The sequence below is a fragment of the Arachis ipaensis genome, chromosome B01 (assembly GCF_000816755.2).
Source record: "Arachis ipaensis cultivar K30076 chromosome B01, Araip1.1, whole genome shotgun sequence".
Classification (NCBI taxonomy): Eukaryota; Viridiplantae; Streptophyta; class Magnoliopsida; order Fabales; family Fabaceae; genus Arachis; species Arachis ipaensis.
The window spans coordinates 38,484,357-38,505,352 of NC_029785.2; the positions used below are offsets into that span (position 1 = coordinate 38,484,357).

Here is a 20,996-nt window from a genome sequence, read left to right on the forward strand (position 1 = left end):
TAATGCATGGCCGAAGGAAACCAGCGCATGGCGGAGGAGAACCAGAGGATGCAGCAGCAAATTGCTCAATTAGCTAACGCTCGCCTCAAACATAATAATGATCATCAGGAATGACCGCTAAATGACGAGCAACAATCGGAGCCGACCCATGTCTCAGAGACGCCTCGTAATGATGATGACAAAGGTCCTCGAAATGACGGGGCTCGAGCTGAAGCTGAGGACGCGGAGCCCGACAATTCTGTAAGACCATTTACAACTGACATCATGATTTTTCAACTTCCTCGACAGTTCACTCTTCCTACGACCTTAGCCCCCTATGATGGATTAGGGGATCCAAAGCAAGACATCAGAAAGTTCCGATCTATAATGATCTTCAATGGTGCATCTGACCCTATTTTATGTCGTTGTTTTCCGTCTTTTTTAGATGGTCCTGCACTTGACTGGTTTTGCTCTTTGCCTGCGGATTCTATCTCACGCTTCCAGGAGTTGGAGAAGCAATTCGAGGACCACTTTGCAGCATCTGCAATATACTTGCATGATTCTGATTATTTAACTACCATCAAGCAAGGTCTCCAGGAGAGCCTGAAAGATTACATCACCCGTTTCACGAAGGTAACCATGAGAATTCCTGATCTTCACCCTGAGGTCCACCTGCACGCTATCAAAAGCGGCCTTCGTCCAAGTAAATTCCAGGAAGCTATCGCTGTGGCCAAGCTGAAGACCTTAGCCGAGTTCCGCGAAAAGGCAAAGGGCCAGATAGACATTAAAGAGCTTCACCAAGCCAGAAAGGCAGAAAAGTCATTAATAACTAAGGACGACGATAAACCTCGGGATAACAAGAAGACCTTTAAACCAGTTCCTCGTTACGATTCGTACACCCAGTTCAATGCAAAAAGGGATGACATTATTAAGGAAATTCTCAATTCAAAGCTGATCAAACCCCCCTCCCCCCGAAAGGCCGGCACCTATCCTGAGCCGAAGAACATTGACAAATCCAAGTACTGTGCTTTTCATCAAAAGCACAGCCACACGACCGATGAATGTGTGATTGTCAAGGGCCTCCTCGAACGACTAGCCAAACAAGGGCATCTTGACAAATTTATTGCAGGTCATATTTAGAAGAGAACAGTTCCAACCTCCGACCTATCTATAGCGGGTCCCTCCTCAAAAGAGAAGGACAAAGCTCCTGTTCAGCCCAGAGGCGTAATCAACTGTATCTCAGGAGGATACGCCAGTGGCGGACCTACAAGCTCAGCCAGAAAATGCACTTATAGGGCTATGCTCGCTGTTGCAGATACCGTTTCCAATAATCAGTTACACCAGAGCATTCCCGAGATGACATTTCATCCAACCGACTTCAATTCGACTGACACCAATCTAGATGACCCTATCGTCATCTCTATACAGTTAGGCGACCTCATAGTCCGGAAGGTTTTACTTGACCTAGGCAGCAGCGCTGATGTTCTGTTCTTCGCTACATTCGAAAAAATGTAATTGAGCACCAACATTCTACAGCCATCTGTGGGGGACTTAGTCGGATTTTCTGGAGAACGGGTTCCCGTTTTGGGTTCAGTGTGGTTACAAACCACACTCGGTGAGCAACCTTTATCTAAGACACAAGATATTCAATATCTTGTGGTCGACTGTTTTAGCCCTTATAACATCATATTAGGTAGACCTTTTTTAAATAGATTTGCTGCAATTATTTTCATAATCCACCTTTGCGTTAAGTTTCCTGTGCAGGATAATTTGGTGGCTACAGTTCATGGTGACCTTCAAGAAGCTCGCCAATGTTATATATGCTGAACAAACATATATGCTGAACAAACATCATTAGCTGAGCTAGATCCCAGGGCTGACTTCCAAGAGCGTCCGATGCCAAATGAAGAGCTGACAAAGGTCATCTTGACTGACGACCCTTCAAGGTTTACCTTTGTAGGAGCGTCCACCAAAAATGAAGACAGAGAACAGATCGTCAGTTTCTTACGCCGGAATGCTGACTTATTTGCCTGGACTTCCACTGATATGCCAGGCATAGACTCGTCTGTTATCACTCATAAGTTGGCGATTAGTCCAGCAGCCCGACCAATAGCTCAGAAAAAATGTAACCTCGGAACAGAAAAGTGCCTAGCCTCCATGGCAAAAGCTAAAAAGCTCATTGATGCAAATTTCATCCGAGAAATCAGGTTCACAATATGGTTAGTTAAGGTGGTAATGGTAAAGAAAAGTAATGGTAAATGGCGCATGTGCGTCAACTTTACTGATCTATACAAGGCTTGTCCAAAAGATACTTACCCCTTACCTTGCATTGATACTCTAGTTGATAACTCTTGTGGTTACAGCACTTTGAGTTTTATGGATGCATACTCTGGCTATAACCAGATCTTTATGCATCCATCAGACCAAGACAAAACAGCATTTGTAACTGAATATGGTAATTATTGCTTGATGCCAGGGAATCTTGGCTAGTTTCACAAGACATTTTTAGTTTGTTTTAGAGTAGTTTCATGCATTTCTTAGGTAATAAGTAAGTATTTGGATCAGAATTCAATACATCCCTTGATTCAATCAAACATTGTTAATTTGATATATTTTCATGAGATTTATGCTAGATTTATTGTCTATTATGAATGATGCAAAATCTTGTGAAATTAGCAAGGCTTTGATGCATGTGTTTGGTTGATGATAGGTGGAAAGAAGCAGAGGAAGAGCAAGAAAAGGGGGTAAGGCAACTTTCTGCAAGAATTTGGTGCCAACGTTGGAGAGAACGTTGTTAAACCAACGTTAACTCCAACATTTTTGAATACAGTGTGCTTTCTGGAAATTGGAAAAATTAGCTGCGACGCGCACGCGTGGACGACGTGTACGCGTGAAGTGTGGAAATTTTACAATCCACGCGTACGCGTGGGTGACGCGCACGCGTGGAAAGGCCAACGTTGGAGGGAATGTTGGCGAGCCAACGTTAAGTCCAACGGCTGCGACGAGGCTTCCAAATCTGGAATTGGGAAAATTTGAGGTGACACGTATGCGTCCAAGACGCGCACGTGGATGCGAATTTTGGGCTTGCACGCGAACGCCTAAGCGACGCATACACGCAAAAAAACCTGTTCGACACGTACGCGTGGGCCACGCGCAGGTGTGGATGCGCGAATATTGGTGCACCAACGTTGAGTCAAACGTTGCTGGAAAAGCCCAGAATTCATTTTTTTCAAGCAACGTTTGACCCAACGTTCCTCTACAAACGTGATCACCAACGTTAAGGCTAATTCCATTCCAAATTACACCTATGCAGAGTAGAATGTTAGTGCCAATGTCCATTATCAATTACTAAAGAATCACTCCTAACTGCTTCAGCCAAGGCCCACATCCAAGTACTTGATCCAATTGAAGATGAGAAATAAGAGTATAAATAGAAGGATTGTTGAAGATTGAAGGGAGCTCTCTGGGAGGCCCTTAGGGGGCTCTGGGAGTTCAGAACTCTGATTTTCATTTTCTCTGCATTGTCTTTTAGTTTTATGTACTTTTCTTTTCTTTTTTTTTTCTGTTTGGGGTTGGACAGATTGAGATCTAAAATTGTACTCTCTGCAATTTACTTCTGCAATGTATCTTTCAATTTCCATTTCTATTTCCAGAGCTATGAACAACTAAACCCCTTTCATTGGGTTAGGGAGCTCTATTGTAATTCAATGGATCAATATTAGTTTTTATCTTTCTTCTTCTGTCTTTTCTCTTGATCTACCTAGAAAGATTTCGTTCTTCATTCAATCATTCAATTGTCTTGGGAAAGAAATTGAATGTAATTGGGTTCTGTGATAGGCTTGGAAGAGAAATCACAGAATCATGCTTGAAATTTTTCTCACATTGGATTAGGTTGGGGCTTGGATGGATATCGTGACATGTAATCCTACCAATACTATGATACATGAATGTGTGTGGTATAATCAGTGACCATAATTCATCTCTTCCCATGAGCACTTAAATCAAGGAATTGGGCAATTGTTCATGCTTAGAGAGATTGGATTGCCAAGGAATTGGGATCCAATCACCTAAGATTGCCATGGAGATCAATGAATGCATTGATTGAGGAAGAGATGAAAGTAAACTTGATCCGGAGGATTATAACATCTCCTGACCCCAATGAGCTCTCCCACTTATGATCTTACCCATTCTTTTACATTCTGCTGTTTAATTTGATTCTCAACAATCCCCATTCCCATTTAATTTCTTGCAATTTAAGCTTCTGCACTTTAATTACTTGCATTTTACTTTCTGTCATTTAGTTTCTGTTATCTACATTTTACTCATTTACGTTTCTTGCCCTTTAAGTTTCCTGCCAATTTACATTTTGTAATCCTCAATTCAAATTCTGATTCAGTTCAACTAGAACACTCCTTCAATTAAAATTGCTCAATCAATCAATCCCTGTGGGATTCGACCTCACTCTATTGTGAGTTTTTACTTGACGACAATCCGGTGCATTTGTCGGTGGAAATTTGTTGAGAGACAAGTTTTTGAGTATCAAGTTTATGATGCCTGACGTGGCGGAAATTGGTGAGTTAAGAAATTGTTATAAGAGATACGTTGCAAGTACAGTTCTTAACCAGCCGAAAATCCACTTATCAATTTAGAAGGGGTTGTCACAAAATTAAAATTAAAATACTAGGAGTATGAATCCCAGGTCATCTCCCAACGAGTTGCAGAAAGGTGTGCTATTTTATTAATCAGATGTTGTCTAAAATGGTTTGAGTTGATAAATAGGAAATTAAATCAGAGAAATTATGTAATTTAAATAAAAACCTTGACTGGGAGTAGATTAGTTGGAAGCCCTATCCTTGATGGAGTTCTCCCAAGATTAAAATGATAATTGAGGTTGTTCTGCTTAGTTATCCTTTACTAGGTAAAGGAAAGTCAAGCAAGTTAGAAGGCAATTTCTATTCACAAGTCCTAATCTTCTCCCTTGGGAAGGACTAGTGTCAGTGACTAGAGGGCGATCCAACAATAAACCCAATTACAATTTTTCTCTTGAGTAATCCAACTCAAGGTTTCCTTTCAATCATCTCCCAATCAAGTTATGGAACTACTCGCTCATTATGAATGTAAATTTCACAAAATAAGGAAGAGAAATACTGAAAGACATAATAAATAATAATCAAAAGGATCAATTAAAAATAAGAATAGTTCTTGTATAAATAAATTCTAGAAATAATCCAAGAGTAACTCTGAGTAAATAAAGGACATGAAAGAGTAAGTGACAAGTAAGAAAACAAACTAGAATGACGAAGTCTTGACGGAGGTAATAACTCTTCTCAATATCCCAATCCAAAAAGCAATAAAAATGAAATCCTAAGAACTATCAACGTGTAGAGAGAAAACCTAGAGGAGGAGTAAATTCAGATCTAAAAACTAATACTTTGCGGAATGAATGTTCTCTCCCGGTCTCTGCATGTTTCCCGGCTCTAATCTGCTTTTCTGGGCCAAAAACTGGGTCAAAACAGGGCCCAAAATCGCCCCCAGCAAATTCTGCAGATTCTGCAGATCGCGCATGTCACGCGATCGCGTCATCCAGCGTTTTGTCTTGCCACGTGTGCGCGTCATCCACGCCTTCGCGTCACTTGTGCAGTTTCCAATCCGTGCGGTCGCGTGAGCCATGCGTCCGTGTCATTGCAATTTTCTCTATGCCGCGCGGTCGCGTAAGCCATGCGTCCGCGTCACTTCTCGCTGGTCATCTCCTCAATTTCTTGTGTTCCTTCCATTTTTGCAAGCTTCCTTTCTAATCTCTAAGTCATTCATGCTCTATAAAGCCTGAAACACTTAACACACAGATCACGGCATCGAATGGAATAAAGGAAAATTAAAAATACAAAATTAAAAGTCTCTAGGAAGCAAGTTTTCAACCATGAAGTATTTTTGGGAAGGAATTGTAAATACGTGCTAATTTAATGAATAAGGGGATAAAGATATGATAAAACCACTCAATTAAGCACAATATAAACCATAAAATAATGGTTTATCAACCTCCCCACACTTAGATATTAGCATGTCCTCATGCTTAGTTGAAGGAGACAAAATAAATGAGTAGGAACATGTAGAACTCATCCAATGCAATGCAACCTATATATATGAATGCAACTATATGATTCTTCTCCACCTGGTTAAAAGTAAATAAGCTCTTCAAGACAATCACAAATCAAATTCAACTAATTCAATTCTTATACAGTAGGAACAGATAAAAATGCAAGAAGATAGCTCATGAAAGCAGGGAACATAGAATTTAAGCATTGAACCCTCACTGATGATGTATGTATGCTCTAATCTCTCTAGTGTATAGGGTAATCACTCTGTCCTTCTCTAATCATGCTTTCTAATTTTTGTTCTTCACCTAACCAATCAACAACATTTAATATACCAATACAAACATCATGAGGTCTTTTCAAGGTTGTAATGGGGCCAAGGTATGGGTAAGGGTACATATATGGCTAAGTGAGCTCATGAACTGAATCTTTAATTAACCCAAGCTTTCACCTAACACACATATATATTCTTTATAGCTTAAATTTCACACCTAGCTACCCAAAATTTCTTTTCACATTCCTTATTCATATATCAACTTTTATTTTAATTTTATCATACATGCATTGATCTTTGAATTCTTAACTTAATATTTGGGTAATTTTGTCCCCTTATTTAATTATTGAATATTTTTGGATTTTTTTTAACATAAACATAAAAATAAACATAGCTTATCAATGCACATAGATTTTTAATTCTTATAGTTTCACATGAGTAGGTACCCAAATTCCCATTATATCATCATGACACATTCCTTCATTATCTTTTGTTCCCACAATTTTCCCATACTTAATTAACACACACAATTCTATCTTAAGCCAACCAAAGATTCAATTGGGATATATAATTGTTTTTTCGCTTAAGGCTAGTAATGTGGTAAAATGCAGAACAAATGGGATTTAAAAGCTCAAAGTGGCTAACAAAGGTTATTGAGAGGGTAGGCTTAATTTGGATAAGTGAGCTAAACAAATGATGGCCTCAATCATATGCAGGCATATAAATATATTAAACATTGGACATATAGGATGAAACAAAATGCAGATTACAGTCATAGAGAAGTAAACATACAAGAATAAAATAATTATAGTTAAATAATGTAACCATGTATAAAGGCTCAAATCTCACAGTTTGTGTGTTCTTTAGCTCAAAAACCATGTTCCAAATATAACTTCAAGCAAATTTAACACAAAAGTTTTAATTAAAATTAGTGAAATTTTGTTCTAAAAATAGGGTCTTAGAAGAAACTTATTGTCTTTTCAATCAAGTAGAACATGCATGCAACTAATCTATTATTATGCAATCAATCCTATTCTACAAAAGAAAAACTAACTAAATATCCTATTTTATTGGTGTTAGGGAAGAGAATTTACTTCCGAAAGTCTATGTACTGACCGACCTCCCCACACTTAAAGCTTTGCACCGTCCTCGGTGCCATCTGTCAGGAACAAAGGTGGGCTGGTAGCAGTATCTCCACAGTCGGGACCGTCATGGCTCCCTGTGCTGGTAAACGAAGTAGAGTCTGAGGTGTCTGAGTCTCTGTATTTTTCCTTAAGTAGCTCCTTGAGGTATGTGAATTGGCGCTTGTTACGGCGCTCTCTTAGCTTTGCTTTGTGTTCCTGCCGATCCAACCTTTGAAGTATCTGATGGAGCAGTTGATTGGTTGTAGGTGCTTGTGGTGTTGAAGGAGGAATGTCTTCAGCCGGTTCAGTAGGCTGGCTTGTAGCGGCTGCTGGAGGTCTGATATATTTCCCGTTAGGGACATACTGATCATCCCGTGGAAGCATGGCCTTGGTGTCCCCAGCTCTGTATGAGACTCCGGCTGCTGAGACAAGATCTGAGACCAAGGCGGGAAAAGGTAAGTTGCCTGCGATTTGTACGTGTCCCATAGCATTCCGGATGTGTCTTGGTAGGTTCAGAGGTTGATCTGTAAGGATGCACCATAGTAGAACGGCCATGTCTGCAGTGAAGGAGGACTCGTGAGTGCTCGGAAAGATGTAATGGGACATAATTTGTGCCCATACGCGAGCCTCCAAGGTAAGTGCGAAAGCCGATATTCCCTTAGGACGGGAACGATGGTATCCGTAGATCCATCTGCTGCTAGGTAGCGCGATGACTCTGAGAACAGCGTCCCAGTCAAATTGGTACATCTGGCGCTTGAGTGCGGCTTCTTGAAATGCGTACAGCCCTTCTGGAGTAGGGGGAAGATCTAAAGCTTGTTGAATGGCCTCTTCGGTAATGGGGATTTGCTTCTGACGGACATAGACAGACTGCAGGGTCGGCAGGTGGAAGTTTGAGTAGAACTCGACTACCCAGGAAAGATTAACCTGCCATGGCTGTCTCTGTAGGAAACCCCATTGTCTTCGTGCAATTTGTGGCTCAACAAATTCAGCAATATGGTTTGGGAGGATAAGAAGGTATTCGTTGTTGTAACTCCTTTCTGCTAGGATGAAAAACATCTGCTCACAGTAGCGATTGGTAAATCGCGCAGTGTCCTTTGCTGGGAAGGCTTTCTCTTTATCATCAACCTTTATAATCCTCTTAATTCTTTTTGTTGAGGGTTTAACTGCAGTTGAAGATGGCTCTGCCACTAATGCTCGTTTTGTTCCTCTCCTTGCTGTTGATTGGGAGCAGCTTTCTCCTTGCCTTTCTTGGTGGCCATCCTGAAAGAAAGAAAGGAAAAGTATGTTAAAATGTCAAGGGTTGGAGCAAGGGAGAGGGCGGAAAAAGTGGTAATCAATGCACATTAAAAGATGAATGATGTTAACACATGGTCATGACTACATGTGGAAAATCATCAATGGAAATATAGCAAGTGCATATGGGGACAATTAAATGCTAGGTGTTTATTGGCATGCAGGCGAAGGCATGAGTAGCATAGATCAAGCATTCAATGTCCAAGTTAGATTACCAAGTCTGTCATACTAACAACCTGTTTGTAACAACAATTATATTAAATGAATAAAATATAAAAAGGGGTTTTGTGAAAAGAAAGCATTTAGAGTAGTAGATTAAAAGAAATCCAAAAATAGTGCACAATGTCATACGGACATTTTCACAAACACATAGCATGCATGATAAATAAGCTAATGAAAATAATAAATTGAACATGCAAGTAACCCTGAAAAATTAATATATAATTACCAAACAAGTCCTTAACAATCCACAAGCAAACCATAAGGAATAATAATGACCCTAATAAATTTTCAACGCCAATTAAAAGAAAAAGAAAGAAAAGAAAAACATGGATAATGCAAGTAAAAAAAAGAAAAAGAAAAGAAGAAGAAAACATAAATTAAGAAGAAGAATAGAAAAGTAAGGAAGGAAGAAGAAAAGAAAAACCTTGATAATGGTGGTGAGAGAGAGAAAGTAAAAAGTGAGAAAGAAGGAAGGAGGAAGAAAGGGGAAGAAAATAATGAGGAGGGAAAAGAAAAAGTAGGATTTGGGGAAGAGAAAGATAAGATATTTGGCAAATTAGGATAAGCTGTGCGGCGCAAGCGATGCGGACGCGTGGGGTACGCGTTCGCGCGGATGGCGCTCAAATGAATTGACGCAGTCGCGTCGGTCACGTGGACGCGTGACGCGTTTTGTGCTACTGGTGCAAGGGCAGCCTCGCGCTCGCACAACTCTATGTTCAAAACTCATTATTGCCAAATTCCAGGGTGATGCGGTCGCGTGGTCGACGCGATTGCGTGAGTGACCCTTATTGGGATATGACGCGGACGCGTGAGCCATGCGTCCACGTGGTAAGGCTTGTGCGTTCAGCACCAGTCCAGCACTACTCTAGCACAACTTTCGGTCGTGCACCCTTTCTTACGTCGATTTTTAGGTCACGTGTCCACGTGAGTGACGCGGACGCGTGGGAGGCATGTATCCCATGTGACGCGGACGCGTCAGCGACGCGGTTGCGTGGGGTGATTTGTGCCAAAGGCACGCCTCCAGCCACGCTCCCATGTGACTTTCTGTTCAATTTCTTATTCGTTCTGAGCCACCTGCGACGCGGACGCGTCGGCGACGCTGTCGCGTCGCGTGCTCTCCCTCTCTTTTTTTTTAAAAAAATAAAAATATGCAAATACAGATGCAAACTAAATGTGCTAATAAAGAGAAGAGTTATTGAAAAAGAAAACTAAGAATAAAGAAAGGAACGATCATACCATGGTGGGTTGTCTCCCACCTAGCACTTTACTTTAACGTCCGTAAGTTGGACGCTCCACTAGCTCAGTCTTCTGCTGTGAGTGGATCTTCCAAGAGGAAGATTTCTAACTCCTTGTTTTTTGTCACTTCTCACCATGATATAGTTTCAAACGATGTCCATTAACTTTGATGAATTCAGATCTTGAAGGATGACTCAGGTGGAAAACTCTGTATGGCTCAGCCTTCTCTACTCTATATGGACCTTCCCATTTTGATCTCAACTTGCCTGGCATGAGCCTCAGTCTAGAGTTGTAAAGGAGGACTAAGTCCCCAGGTTGGAACTTTCTCCTCTTGATGTGCTTATCATGTACAGCCTTCATCTTTTCCTTGTACAGCCTTGAGTTTTCATAAGCTTCTAGGCGAAGGCTTTCTAATTCTTGCAGTTGCAACTTCCTTTCAGCTCCGGCTTTCTCAAATCCCATGTTGCACTCCTTTACTGCCCAAAAGGCTTTGTGCTCTACCTCAACTGGGAGGTGATAGGCCTTTCCATAAACTAAGCGGAAGGGGCTCATCCCAATGGGTGTCTTGTATGCAGTTATGTATGCCCAGAGTGCATCTTGTAGCCTGGTGCTCCAGTCTCTTCTATGAGGTTTGACTATCTTCTACAATATACGCTTTATCTCTCTATTTGACACCTCAACTTGCCCATTAGTCTGGGAGTGGTAGGCTGTTGCCACTTTATGAAGTATCTCATGCTTCTTTAGTAATCTTGTTAGTCTCCTGTTACAAAAATGGGTGCCTTGATCGCTCACGATTGCTCGTGGTGATCCAAAGCGACAAATAATGTGGTTTCTCACAAAGAAAATAATAGTGTTAGCATCATCAGTGCGGGTAGGAATCGCTTCCACCCATTTAGAAACGTAATCTACAGCTAACAATATATAAAAATAACCATTAGAATTTGGAAATGGACCCATGAAGTCGATGCCCCAAACATAAAAAATTTCACAGAAAAGCATAGTCTGTTGAGGCATCTCATCCCTCTTGGATATATTACCAAACCTTTGGCATGGGGAACAAGATTTACAAAATTCAGTAGAATCCACAGTCTAAGATTTTTCTAGCTGTTCTTTGAGGGCCAAAATGTCCTCCACTCTCAGATGAGTGACAGGCCTCTAAAATGGACTGGAATTCTGATTGAGGCACACACCTTCTAATTACCTGGTCAGCGCCACATCTTCATAAATATGGGTCATCCCATATATAATATTTAGACTCACTTTTTAGCTTGTCTCTTTGATGCTTAGAAAAGTTTGGAGGAAAGGTGCGGCTAACTAGGTAATTAGCTACAGGCGCATACCAAGGGACTACTTCAGATACTGCTTGCAGGTTATCAAATAGAAAATTATCATTTATAGGAGTGGAGGTATCCTTAATGTGCTCAAGGCGACTCAAGTGGTCTGCCACTAGATTTTGGTTACCACTCATATCTTTAATTTCTAAATCAAATTCTTGTAGTAGCAGTATCTAACGTATAAGCCTTGGTTTGGACTCCTTTTTAGCTAATAAATACTTGAGAGCTGCATGGTCTGAGTACACTACTACTTTAGTACCAATTAAATAGGCTCGAAATTTATCCAGAGCAAAAACAATAGCAAGAAGCTCTTTCTCAGTAGTAGTGTAATTAGACTGAGCTGTGTCTAAAGTCTTAGACGCATAAGCAATGACAAAAGGATCCTTACCTTCACGCTGAGCGAGCGCTGCTCCTACTGCATGGTTGGAAGCATCGCACATGATTTCGAATAGCTGGCTCCAGTCAGGTCCTCTCACAATTGGAGCTTGAGTCAGGGCGGTCTTTAGCTTGTCAAACGCTTATTTGCAATCCTCACTGAACTCGAACTCAATATCTTTCTGCAGTAATCTGGATAAGGGTAGTGCTACCTTACTGAAGTCCTTAATGAATCTCTGGTAAAAACCTGCATGGCCAAGGAACGAACGGACTTCCCTCACAGAGGAGGGGTAAGATAAACTAGAAATAACATCCACCTTTGCTGGATCTACAGAAATGCCTGTATTAGACACAACATGTCCTAGTACAATCCCTTGTTTAACCATAAAGTGACATTTTTCAAAATTCAATACAAGGTTTGTACTGACACATCTATCTAATACTCTAGATAAACTATCTAAGCAAAGGCTAAAGGAATCACCATAAACGATAAAATTATCCATAAAAACCTCCATACAGTCCTCAATAAGGTCAGAGAAAAGACTCATCATGCCCCTTTAGAAAGTAGCTGGTGCATTGCACAAGCCAAAGGGCATTCTCTTATAAGCATAAGACCTAAAAGGACATGTAAAAGTAGTCTTTTCATGATCTTCAGGAGTTATATGAATCTGGAAATAACCTGTGTAACCATCTAAAAAGTAATAATGTGATTTACCTGACAGGCGATCCAGCATTTGATCAATGAATGGAAGGGGGTAGTGATCCTTACGAGTGGCCTGGTTGAGGCACTTGTAATCAATGCAGACTCTCCATGCATTCTGTACTCTGGTTGCTATGAGTTCTCCATGCTTATTCTTCACTGTAGTGACTCCAGACTTCTTGGGTACCACTTGTACTGGACTTACCCATTCACTATCTAAGATAGGGTAGATGATATCTGCCTCAAGTAGTCTGGTCACATCCTTTTTGACAACCTCCAAGATAGTGGGATTTAGTCTTCTCTGGGGTTGACGAACATGCCTAGATCCCTCTTCTAAAAATATTCTGTGCTCACAAACTTGAGGGTTGATGCCTTCTATGTCTGCCAAGCTCCATCCAATTGCTCTTTTGTGTTTTCTCAGCACACTGAGTAGCTGTTCTTCTTGTTGGGAAGTGAGTTCCCTTGCAATAATAACTGGAAACTTTTGCTTGTCCTCAAGGTAAGCATACTTGAGGTGTGGAGGGAGGGACTTTAATTCCAATTTCTCCTCGTGGTCAGGCTCTGGATTATCCGGGGCTGGTGATAATGGCAAAGTGCCCTCATTGTCCTCTAAGAGTGTCCCCACACTTGGACTTTGTCCTGTGTACTTCTCTTCTAACTCTTCCTGGTGAACTTCAGCCACGGTTTCATCTATGATGTCACACTGGGAGATAGAATAATCATCCGGATAGTGCTCCATAGCTCCATTTAAACTGAACTTCACTATTCTGCCATCTATTTCAAAAGAATAAGTTCCAGAAAATGCGTCCAGCTTGAATTTTGAAGTCTTCAGGAATGGTCTTCCAAGCAGGATTGATGATGGCCTTCCTGAGTCATTAAGTCATTATTCCAGAATGTAGAAGTCAATGGGAAATGTGAGCCCCTTAATGCTCATTAATACATCTTCAGCAACTCCAACCACTGTAATAATGCTTTTATCTGCTAACACAAAACGAGCTGCCGACCTTTTTAAGGGAGGGAGCCTCAAAGTATCATATATAGACAAAGGCATTATACTAACACATGCTCCTAGATCACACATGCAGTCAGAAAATATCACACCACCAATAGTACAATTAACCATACATGGACCTGGATCACTACACTTTTCAGGTATACCTCCCATTAAAGCAGATATAGAACTACCTAAAGGAATAGTTTCTAATTCATTAATTTTGTCTTTATGTATACATAAATCTTTTAGAAACTTTGCGTATTTAGGTACCTGCTGAATAACATCAAAAAGGGGAACAGTTACCTCAACCTTTTTGAATATTTCCACCATTTTGGGATCAAGTTCCATCTGCTTCCTGGGCTTCCTTGCAATTTGTGGAAATGGAATAGGGAGGGCATTTTCTGTAGCACCTGCATCCTTAGGTGCTTCATGTGGTTGAACTTCTTCTTCTTCAACCATGTCTTGTATTTCCTCTTCCTCTTCAGCATCCTCTACTTCTACCACCTCTTCAGCTGAGGCATGTTCTGATGGGATTGGCTCCTTCTGATTCCTCTCTTGCAGTGTGGTTCCGGACCTTAGGGTGATGGCATTGATGCCACCCTTTCAATTGGGTAAGGGTTGAGAAGGAATTCCACTAGAGCTTGCCTGTTGAGTGTTTGAGGTATTGGGTGGTGCCAGCTGAGAGATGAGAGCTTGTATAGCGGATGCTAGGCCATTAAGTGAACTTTCCATGTTCCTTTGTCCTTGTGCAATGGATTGAAGAGCATCGTCACTCGGAGAGGAATTAGATTGAGTGATCTGCGAAACTTGTTGTTGGTTGTGCTGTGGTCCTTGGGACTGCCTCAGGTGAGGTGCTCTGTAAGGTTGGTTCTGGTTCTGCTGCCTGTTGTTGTTATTATTCCACCTCTGATATCCTTGATTGTCTCTGCCTCCTTTATTATTGTTGTCCGTCCAATTCTAGTTAGAATTATCTCTCCAACCTTGGTTAGAACTGTCCTGCCATCCGTGGTTGTAACTGCCACCTTGATTGTACCCTTGGTTGGGGCGGTCATAGAAGTTATGAGTGGCTGCCACGGTGTTGTCTTCCTGCTAGAGCTGCGGACATTCATCAGTATAATGGCTGTAATCGGCACAGATCCCACACACTCTCTATGGGACTAACTGTTGGCTTTGCTGTGCTTGTTGTTGACTCAACTGCATCTGCTTCAGTAAGTTGGTCATTTCACATATACTCTGAGTCAGAGCAGTAGTTTTCTTGCTAGAAGATACCTCTGCAACAGCCTTTGACCGGCCTTGTTTCTGCCTGTGATTCCTTGTAGACTCAGCCAAGTCACTGATCAATTGCCATGCCTCATCAGTGGTCTTGTACTTTTTCATAGACCCATTGCTAGCACTTTCCAATGTGGTCTTATCTTGGGGCCTCATGCCCTGTGTGACGTAGCTGAGCAACACTATCTTGTCAATCATATGGTGGGGACATGCTTCTAGAAGGTTGTTGAAGCGCTCCCAGTATTCATGGAGAGTCTCGGATTTGTCCTGAACAATCATGGAAATGTCCTTCCTCGGTTTATCAGTAACTTCAGCTGGGAAGAATTTTTCCAAAAATTCTCTTCTAAGTGTATCCCAGTCAGAAACAGTTGCTTTGGGTTGAGTGTAGTACCACTCTCTCGCCTTTCCCTCAAGAGAGAATGGGAAATCTTTTAACAGAATAGAAGTTTCATCTGCACCATCGTACCTGACAGTAGAACAGGCTACTTGGAAATCTCTAAGGTACTTGATAGGCTCTTGAGCAGGTAAGCCATGAAACTTAGGCATCAAGGTGAGTAGTGCAGTCTTTATTTCAAAGTCTGTAGCCACTGTTGGGTGATGCGCTTGAAATGGTTGCATTGTGAAATCAGGGGCTTCAACCTCCTGGATAGTAACTCTTCTAGGTTCTGCCATGTCACCTGCACGTGAATCAACCGAATCAGTAGAAAGGGAGCTTGTTTCTTCTTCAAGTGACGTTTCAGATTCGCCCTCGGAGAGGACTAACTGACGCCGAGCTTGCCTTATACGTGAAATAGTTCTTTCAATCTCAGGATCAAATACTGGCAAGCTTGGATCAGGAAGTGAATGCGTCATTTAACGAAAGAAACATGTAGCTCATAGTAGCAAAAATAAAATAAAATGTAAATAAATAAATTTCAATCAATAACTTTGCACTCTATTGCAACTCCCCAGCAACGGCGCCAAAAATTGACGTGGCGAAAATTGGCGAGTTAAGAAATTGTTATAAGAGATACGTTGCAAGTACAGTTCTTAACCCGCCGAAAATCCACTTATCAATTTAGAAGGGGTTGTCACAAAATTAAAATTAAAATACTGGGAGTATGAATCCCAGGTCGTCGTCTCCCAACGAGTTGCAGAAAGGTGTGCTATTTTATTAATCAGATGTTGTCTAAAATGGTTTGAGTTGATAAACAGGAAATTAAATCAAAGAAATTATGTAATTTAAATAAAAACCTTGACTGGGAGTAGATTAGTTGGAAGCCCTATCCTTGATGGAGTTCTCCCAAGATTAAAATGATAATTGAAGGTTGTTCTGCTTAGTTATCCTTTACTAGGTAGAGGAAAGTCAAGCAAGTTGGAAGGCAATTTCTATTCACAAGTCCTAATCCTCTCCCTTGGGAAGGACTAGTGTCAGTGACTAGAGGGCGATCCAACAATAAACCCAATTACAATTTTTCTCTTGAGTAATCCAACTCAAGGTTTCCTTTCAATCATCTCCCAATCAAGTTATGGAACTACTCGCTCATTATGAATGTAAATTTCACAAAATAAGGAAGAGAAATACTGAAAGACATAATAAATAATAATTAAAAGGATCAATTAAAAATAAGAATAGTTCTTGTATAAATAAATTCTAGAAATAATCCAAGAGTAACACTGAGTAAATAAAGGACATGAAAGAGTAAGTGACAAGTAAGAAAACAAACTAGAATGACGAAGTCTTGACGGAGGTAAAAACTCTTCTCAATATCCCAATCCAAAAAAGAATAAAAACGAAATCCTAAGAACTATCAATGTGTAGAGAGAAAACTTAGAGGAGGAGTAAATTCAGATCTAAAAACTAAAACTATGCGGAATGAATGTTCTCTCCCGATCTCTGCATGTTCCCCAGCTCTAATTTGCTTTTCTGGGCCGAAAATTGGGTCAAAATAGGGCCCAAAATCGCCCCCAGCAAATTCTGCAGATCGCGCATGTCACGCGATCGCGTCATCTAGGCGTTCGCGTCATCCAGCGTTTTGCCTTGCCACGCGTGCGCGTCATCCACACCTTCGCGTCACTTGTGCAGTTTCCAATCCGCGCGGTCGTGTGAGCCATGCGTCCGCGTCACTGCAATTTCCTCCATGTCGCGCGGTCGCGCGAGCCATGCGTCCGCGTCACTTCTCGCTGGTCATCTCCTCAATTTCTTGTGTTCCTTCCATTTTTGCAAGCTTCCTTTCTAATCTCCAAGTCATTCATGCCCTATAAAGCCTGAAACACTTAACACACATATCACGGCATCGAATGGAATAAAGGAGAATTAAAAATACAAAATTAAAAGTCTCTAGGAAGCAAGTTTTCAATCATGAAGTATTTTTGGGAAGGAATTGTAAATACGTGCTAATTTAATGAATAAGGGGATAAAGATATGATAAAACCACTCAATTAAGCACAATATAAACCATAAAATAATGGTTTATCAATGCCGTTGCCGGGGATTGATTTTGTATTGACAATAATTAAATTAGAGGATAACTAGCTTGAACATTTTTCTTTTCTTTTGTTAATTAGTTTCAATTTCAACTGTTATTTGTTATTCTCTATCATGTAAGTTGTTTTTCCTTGTTTTTTCATCCACTAAATGTTTGTAATATTGCCTCACTAAGAATCCCTCATTTATGACAATGGAGACTCCAATTTCTTTTGGTGATTATTGTTTGAGACAGAGCATTTTGCAGGAAAGAAAGGAGTATCCATCATATTTTAGTCAATCAAATTTCATAGGGTACTTTCCAGAGCCACAACATAGTTCATACTATTATGATAACTACAGAAATTTTGGCTTGGGAAGGGATTTTAATGCTGCATACCCCATTCATTAAGGACTATCACTCCGTAATTGTTCAACTGATGCATCTCCACAAAATCTTCTAGAATTTGCAATAGAAGAACTCTCCAAGAGATACCTCTTCATTGCCCAAGTCAGTGAGTTTTTAAGGCAAAATGTAAGAGAGGTGATTGAAGATATGGAAATCTCAAGGAGAAATCAAGAAGAGCAAATGAGACAATTGGCACAACATTTTGTTGAGGAACTGACGGCGAGAATTGTCATCGGTCTAGATTTTCTCTTATAGAAAAGAATTACTTCGTTGTAAGCATAGCTCCAAACCAACAAACAACTCTCGCATCAAATTTAAATTGGTTTTGCCACAAGTACAAACCCCAATGAAAATTAACCAAAGTATTTAGACTCCGGATCGTCTCACAAGGAATTGCGATAAAGTGATCAATTATTGGCTATGAAGATGTAAGGGGGTTTGGTTGATAAAGGGGCAAGAATTTAAATGGCAAGAAAAGTAAAGAGAGCAATTAAAGAAAGCAATCAATAAAAAGAGACATTCATGGCAAGGATTGAGATCATAGGCTTTCCATCCTAGTCACTAATAACAATAATTAACAAGAATTTATCTTATTTCGTCATCTCCAATATTGGAAGAAGGTGTAAGTTATCTTCCATGAGAGAAAGTCAAACAAGTCTAGTTAATCTCAATCCAAAAATCCTAACCAACCTACTAATGGAATAAGCAAGAGATTAGAGTCAATGGAAATAATATTAACTAACAACTCTAGATCACCAACATGAGTTGGGTATTCATGACTCAAGATTACCTAATTACTCTTTCCAAGCCAAGAAGCCAAGAAATCTACTCTAACATCCAACCAAGCATTTTGTCAAACACTTGGAAGGTATCAAAGGAAAGCATAATAAATGTGCAAGAATAACAAAATCTAACAACTATCAATTGCAAGAAAAGTAAATCAACAACTCAAATCATCAATAAAAAGAACATCAAATATTAAATTTCATTAAAAGGGATTCAAATCCAACATGAGTGCATGAACATAAAAGAGGCATAAAAGTAAAATTAACATCACAAACTAAGAGAATGAAGGTGTAGAAGCAAGAATTCATAAAGGAAACAAGATGAAATCAAGTAATCAAAGCTAGATCTAATAGAAATTAACCTAATTCTAACCTAATTCTAGAGAGAAGAGGGAGCTTCTCTCTCTAGAAAACTAACTAAAGGCTCATGTTGACTAACTAAGTGCTCCCCCCCCCCTTTGCTCAATCTTCAATTCTGTATCAAATACCCTCAGAAACAAGTTGGATTTGGGCATGGGCAACTCAGAAATCACCCCCAGCATTTTGCCTTTAAGTGAGTCACGTGCGAGCATCGATGCGTACGCGTGGGTCACGCGTGCGTGTCACTTGGCAAAATTACTATCCACGCGTACGTGTCATGTGCGCGTACGCGTCGCCATGCAACTTCACTTCTACGCGTGCGCGTCTGCTGCGCGTGCGCGTGGGTTGATGTACTCCAAATCCTTGTTTCCTCTTGCATTCTCCACTTTATATGCTTTTCTCCTCATTTCTTCCATCCAATACTTGCCTTATGGACCTGAAATCACTCAACAAACACATCAAGGCATCGAATGAAATTAAAGTGAATTAAAATCACCAATTTAAGGGACTAAAAAGCATGTTTTTACACTTAAGCACAATTTAAGGGAGAATTACAAAACCATGCTATTTCATTGAATAAATGTGGGAAAAGGTGATAAATTTCCCTGAAATAAGCACAAGATAAACCACAAAGGGTTTATCAAACCTCCCCACACTTAAACTAAGCATGTCCTCATGCTAAAATCAAGAAAGAAGCAAAGGGGTATCAACATTTATGCAATGTAAACTAGCTATATACAATCTATCTATATGTAATCTATCTACATGAATGCAATTGCTTGGTCAAAATAAATCAATCTCCAAGAATACATGTACAAGTACAAGGGCTAAAGCAATAGTAATCAAAGCAAACCCACAATTGAATTGAATCATTGAAAGACTTTACAAACTTGCAAGAAAAGATGATCATGGGTGGAAACATGTAATTGAGCGATCGAACCCTCACCGGATGAGTATCCGCTCTAGTTACTCAAGTGTATGGAGTTGATTCACTCAATTCTCCCCTAATAATGCTTTTCCAAGATTTGTTTTTCATCTAACAATCAACAATTACTTCATGTATGCATACAAATATCATGAGGACTTTCTCATAGGTTGTAATGGGGCTAGGGTCAAGGTAAGATGCATATGATCAAGTGAGCTTGAAATTTGAATCTTTGATTAACTTAAACTTCCCACCTAACCTATATAACAACCTATACAATTCAAAGCTAGCCTAACTACCCGTTCTTCACTTTTTTCATACGCTCATACATTCTCTTTGATCACAACTCATATAAATTAATTTTTATTGAACTTTGAACTTTGGGGGCATTTTTGTCCCCTTTTTATTGCTTTTCTTTTTGTTTCTTTTTTTTTATTTTTTTCTTTTTGTTTTTCTCATTAAATTTTTTTTCAAACTAAAATATACACAAAAGCATCAATGCATATGGTTTAAACATAATTGATACATGAGTATGTACCCAATTCCCATAATTTTCAACAAAACTACAAAATACACTTTTATCCCAACCAATGTTCCCAACTTTCCCAAACTTACATGATGAGCACTTTCACTAGCCTAAGCTAATCAAAGATCCAAACAAGGAACATTTATTATTTTTCACTTAGGTTTGTGATGTGCTATAATTAAGAACAAATAGGTTAAGCATAGGCTCAAAATTGGCTAACAATGGAAGATAAAAGGTAAGGCTATTTGGGTAAGTGAGCTATTTGAATAATGGCATCAATCATATAAATGCATATATACATAGAATAATGGACATAAAGAATCAAACAAATCAAGGATTACAATCATAGGAAGAGAATGATGCACACAAGAATAAAAGTAGGTGGTTATATGATGTAACCACACAATTAGGCTCAAATCTCACATGCTTGTGTTCTTAGCTCAAAAATCATGTTCCACAATGTATAATTCAAGCAAGTTCTAAAAAATTTTTTTTCAATCAATTGGGGTATCCTATAGATAAAAATCCTTGGAGAATCTCATTATTTAACTACGCTTATTATATACATATGCAAAATAAGAAAATGCAACTAAAATTCCTAAGAGTCATAAAAATGAAATGCAAAAGTGTTGGGATTAGAAACTTATCACCCA

At 39.8% G+C, this 20,996-nt stretch overlaps 1 protein-coding gene across 1 annotated transcript; it reads left to right on the forward strand.

Moving 5' to 3' along the window:
• On the forward strand, positions 122 to 1,837 carry LOC107605718. The gene is made up of 4 exons (XM_016307687.1): positions 122 to 184; positions 289 to 1,108; positions 1,223 to 1,490; positions 1,744 to 1,837. The coding sequence occupies exons 1-4, from the start codon at positions 122 to 124 to the stop codon at positions 1,835 to 1,837; spliced, it is 1,245 nt and encodes a 414-aa protein (XP_016163173.1).

What these genes read in the sequence shown, in the direction of transcription:
- LOC107605718 (XM_016307687.1), top strand. Translation starts at nt 122, where the DNA reads ATGACGAGCAACAATCGGAGCCGACCCATGTCTCAGAGACGCCTCGTA. An exon ending in TCGTAATGATGATGACAAAG is followed by an intron (nt 185 to 288) that starts GTCCTCGAAATG and finishes CTTCCTCGACAG; the next exon opens with TTCACTCTTCCTACGACCTT. An exon ending in TTCGCTACATTCGAAAAAAT is followed by an intron (nt 1,491 to 1,743) that starts GTAATTGAGCAC and finishes TTTCCTGTGCAG; the next exon opens with GATAATTTGGTGGCTACAGT.